This window comes from Labrus mixtus, chromosome 2 (assembly GCF_963584025.1).
Source record: "Labrus mixtus chromosome 2, fLabMix1.1, whole genome shotgun sequence".
NCBI lineage: Eukaryota > Metazoa > Chordata > Actinopteri > Labriformes > Labridae > Labrus > Labrus mixtus.
Genome location: NC_083613.1, coordinates 34,691,007 through 34,696,006, shown reverse-complemented (window position 1 = coordinate 34,696,006; position 5,000 = coordinate 34,691,007). Strand labels below are relative to the sequence as shown.

Genomic DNA, 5,000 nt, shown 5'->3' with positions numbered 1-5,000 from the left:
CACCGACAACAGCGCTCCGTCCTCGGTCACCGCGTTCCAGTCCGACCCGGCAGGGGAGGAGGAAGAGGAGGCGGCGGAGGAGGAGGAAGAAGTAGAAGAAGATAAGGCGTAGGAGGAGGAGGAGGAGGAGGAGGAGGAGGTGGTGGAGGAGGAGATCTGATGCTTCTTCTGATGCGCTCCTAATTGAGGAGTAAAATAAGAAGAAGAGGAGGAGGAGGAGGTGTTGGAGGAGGAAGAGGAGGAGGAGGAAGGAGACCCGGGGGTTCTTAACGCACACCGGGGTTGGATCACCGGAGCTGCAAAGCGGTAGAGAACCGGATCCGCTGCCGCTTCTGCCGCTTCTGCCGCTCCCGATGAGAGGCGCGGAAACATGAAGACACCGCACCGTGCTGCCGCGGCGGGAGCTCGTTATTACCGGAGGTGAAACGGAAAAACATGAGCGAGGACACGCGCCCAGACGAGTGAGTACCCCCCCCCACCACCTTATCAATAATATTCTGTGTCTTTTCTGCCGATCGGCTGCTCGTTGGCGCGCCGCCGCTCAGCTCTCTGCATTGATCACATGGACACAGACTGCTGCTGCTGCTGGCATGTTGATATGTGATAAGGGGGTGCAGGGGCCCTCCTCATCATCAACATCATCATCTTCCTCCTCATTGAGAGGTTGGCTGAGGTCGGACAGATTTCACAGGAAGGAGAAACGTGTGGAGGCTGTCCTGCAGATGTGATTCAGTCATAACAGAGAGGAGGGGGGGGGGCAGACAGACAGAGGAGGGTCTGCAGGACTGACATGACACGTTCAAACCGTGTAATTATGTCTCCCTTAGCATGTTTGCATGTTGTTCATAGAAACAGAGGACAGGAGGACGTGCTTCTCCGTGGATCCTGACCCTTTAGATTGAGGCCACTGTGTGTTGTGACTCATCATCGGGCTGCACATGTCTGCAGGTTCAGACCAGTTCAGCCAAAAGGAGGATTATTCCTTCAGTTTGTGCAGCCTAGAAAGATAAAAATATCCCAAAAATGAAAAACACTCGAGGAGGTAAAGCTGGGGCGAGACGTTGAAAATCACAATCGTGTTTTCTATTTTGATAATCCATATTTATTCTGGGATGTATTGTTTGGTATTTCTACACATGTAAAGCGTCTCCTGCAGGCCTGAAGAAGCCAGAAGGTTCATTTGTTCAACTTTAAAAGGAGCGGTTCTCAACTGGTGGGTCGAGACCCAAAAAGTGGGTCAATGTGTAAATCTGCACCACGGACGTAAACAAGCTCCGCTGTCATCCCGCTAAGACGTTCACGTTGATGAATCAACAGCGTCCTCACATCGCATGTGAGCGTTACAGAAGAGAGAGCACGGCTCCACATACACACACAGTCAGACATGCACACACACACAGCGCCTCTGTTCCTACCTCTGAAAACCGTACCAAGGGGGATCACTCCGTCCCCTCATTACTCCTCTGCAACATCCAGATTGAAGGGTGTAAACATGGCGTCTTGATGTAGCAGTCTGAATACGACTGAGAAGTCTTTTAGTGCTTTGTAAACACGTTTGTTTTGTCCCGTCTGAGCTCCAAACTATCAGAAAGTTGTGTTGCATTTTTCCCTCAGAGGAGTTGGTCGTGGGTCCTGAGGCCAGACCATTTGAGAATCTCTAAAAGTACGGGGGGGGCTGCACGCTGAGCTGCTGCTAACATCAGCTCAGCTTCTTTTGTCTTTAGGACTTTGGACCTCATTCACCAAAATCTTCTCAAGAATTGTTTTTCTTTTGTTGCTCTGAAGATTTCAGATTCACCAACATGTTTGTGAGTAACCGCCCACTCATACCCATAAAAGGGCATGAGTGCTACAGAATCATCTTCCACTGGTCGTCGTGTTGTTGCTACTTTCACTTCCACCTGTACTTCCATTGACACTATTGACAATAACTGCAAGTATGGCTGCCATAAACTACGTTAGGTAATACCTCCACTTGTGAAGTTTGAAGTTTTTACTCGTCTTTAAAAAGGCGGTTGCTAACAAGTGGCTAAATGTGACTACAGCGGTTGTCGGGGACATTAAACGTCATCACGCCGGACACAGAGGGCGGGAACTCTCTCACTAGTCGGAGACGTCTCCTGTAGGTTTAATCTTTAGGTTAAGGTGAATATTATGTTAGTAAACTATTTATTAAGCTACGTGGATTAGTTTATCGGAGATCGTCTGAAGCTGAACGCTAGTGACGTCACAATCATCCGACCGTGGTGTAGTTAGCTTTAGCATAACGTTAGCTTTTTACTTCTGTCGGCCGCATTAACGCTTCAAACATCATAAAAATGGCGTTCATCTGTGAAGATTATCCTGCTGAACAAAACGCCTACGCTTCAGAAACGTGTGTTTAACACAGAGATTATTTTCTGCAATGATCCAAAATCCAATGAAAACATCCCAGAGGAGGATTCTGGTTAGACCCCGTGGAGATGATACTTCAGGGTTGTTCTCTATTGCACGACAGCTACCACTAAAACCACTTTGTCTATTGTTACTGTTATATCGACGCCTACCAGAAGGTTGATCACGTCTGTGAGAACGGACTGAGCACCAGTTTATTCTCTGAAGTATTCCCACTCTTCTAGATTCTTGTGTTTGGTCGTAACCGAGTAAAAAAAATCTGCAGAGTTTGTGAAGAACACGCTGCACTTGAATGCACCGTACAGTCGATCTTGATCCACAGTTTCCAGCTAATCAGTGTGTTTGTCCCGGGCGGGGAGCGTAGGCAGCAGGTAACCTGATGGAGCCCCGTGCTGCTCACACCCCTGCAGGTAAACACATGAGTCATAGGAGCGCGTACAGCCAGATAAGAGACTCAACCCGTGAACTGTTTACACAGAGAGAGGAGCAGAGGGTTCTTCAGGACCAAGGTGTCTTAACCACGCTGGTTACAAAACACAAACTGTTTTAGATGTTTAATCTGCACGTGTTGGAGTTTAGCAGTTCATCTTATGAGGATAAAACTAAGACTGTATCTACAGATCATGAATGTTTGTGTCTAACAGAGATCCCCTTTAAACTCTGCATGGTAAACATTGAGGCTCATTTTCATGTAGGGGGGGGGGGGGTCGATTTTCTCCAAATGTTTGCACTGGGGTTGCTTCAAATTAAGCAGCAACATCACGTGTTGAAACATGAAGCCGATGCTGAAGTGTAACATCCTGCAGTTCCTGGAGTGTCCACTAGAGGCTGGCTGCAGAAGCACAGGAAGCCACATACACACCCATTCTAAAAAGCCTGTTTTTACAGCAGAGATTAACATGTTTACAGCCTGGTTCAAAAAACCAAATAGGTGTGATTAGCTCATGTCTCGATGGACACACACTGTACGGGGGGTGAATGTTTTGATGACTCATCAGTTTTGATTTGATGAAGGATAAGAGTTATTCACAATAAGGCGTGTAGCTGACCTGATTGACAGGTGGGCGCGGTGTAACGGTTTGTCAGGAGGTTTAAAACCCTCTCTCTCTCTCCCAGATTTCCTACTCGACCCACTCTCCTTTCTAAATAACAAGCCCAGTGATAAATCTTTAAACAGATTCTGGTATCATGACAGCTCTAGATTTCATAGATCGCTTTGCCGTGCAGGTTAGGTAGCATTTAGCGTGCCATTCCTGAATCAGCTGATATCTTTTTGTCCCATCTTCACAGGTTAAGTCAGAAAACCCTCGCGTCCTTGTACACGATCTGTCATGAATGCACTGAATTGTACGATGTAGCAGTGAAACTTCGACTGCCCTGAAGCTAAACAAACAAACCTGCTCAGAAGTTGTTGAGTTCTGCTTCCTGTGGAGGATTCTGGGCGTCTGATGTCCAGCGACAGACTGAAACTCTCCCCCCTGCTCTCCAGAGAGCGAGGGGTTTTTGTGGGCGAGTTTTCTATTGATCGGGCAAAACCGATGCCCTCCAACCAGCCGGGGAGCTGTCGATAATGCCAGAGGGGAGGGGGAGGGGGAGGGGTTTAAATGACATTGAGGAAAGGTCGCGATGCAGCCAGGCCTCCCTGGTAATTCAGGCCCCGCCCACAGGAAGTAATCGATTGTTTACCAGCGCTGACCTCCATGTGAGTGACCGGGACATCAGCTGTAGTAACTTGTGGTCATGAAAAGATTTGTCGGTGGTCTGCTTAGAGAACAAGAACACATGTAACGAGAAACTTGTTTCCATCGATCAGTGATCATAAATGATCTTTAAAGGTGATTTCACTGATTCAAACACAAGATCTTTCAAAACGTAATAAATACGACTCTGTTCTCTGTGGATCGTTATGGTCAGACGTCTGTAAGCGAGTGCAGCTACGCGTGTATCACTAACCTGCTGGCTGCACTGGGAGAGCTGGCCGTCACTCCAGGAGGTCAAATCATCATCAGACATCAGCCCAGATGAAGCTACAGCCGCTCAGCACCTTTTCAAATGTGGAAAATCAAATCAGCGACTCCCTTTTTTCTCTGAGTTATTTATCTTTTGGGGGTTTTTGTTGTGCCTTTATGGGAGCAACAGGACAGTGCATAGGGTCAGAAATGCAGGAAAGGAGCCACAGGTCGGATTTGAACCCGGGACTGCCGCTTCAACGACTTCAGCCTCTGTACATGGGGCGTGCAAACAAACCACGAGGCAGTCTGCGCCCTGACAGGAAGCTTTTTGCAAAAATTGAATGAATCATCATTTGTAATTTTTTTAGAGATTTGTGCGCTGACAGAGTTTCCTGTTGTCTCCACATTCACCTGGTGGGAAAGTTTCAAACTTCACCGTCACAGTCACGCTGGCCTGAGTCTGACCTGCAACGTGACTCCCCTGATGGACGATTGATTTCTCTTCGGATCGACTTCAGCGCCGCTCACGTTTCACACATCGAGCAACCAAAAAAAAAAAACTCCACAACATAAAAACATCCCCCCAGCTGGAGGTCAGCGGGGTCGTCTCTGCTGCTGCTGTCTTTTCGGTGGGCTCGGTGAGAGAGCAGTGTG

General features: G+C 48.0%; 1 protein-coding gene across 2 annotated transcripts in view; it reads left to right on the top strand.

Moving 5' to 3' along the window:
• Positions 1-5,000, top strand: part of spred2a (sprouty related EVH1 domain containing 2a) — a 19,651-nt gene that overhangs the window by 70 nt on the left and 14,581 nt on the right. For both annotated transcript variants that reach the window (XR_009676443.1, XM_061063045.1), the window contains exon 1: positions 1-461. This exon is cut by the window's left edge and continues 70 nt beyond it. Coding sequence is in view for 1 of the 2 variants with exons in the window: in XM_061063045.1 (XP_060919028.1) it covers positions 436-461 (26 nt within the window). In the remaining variant the exon portion in view is untranslated. The remainder of the gene's footprint in view (positions 462-5,000) is intronic.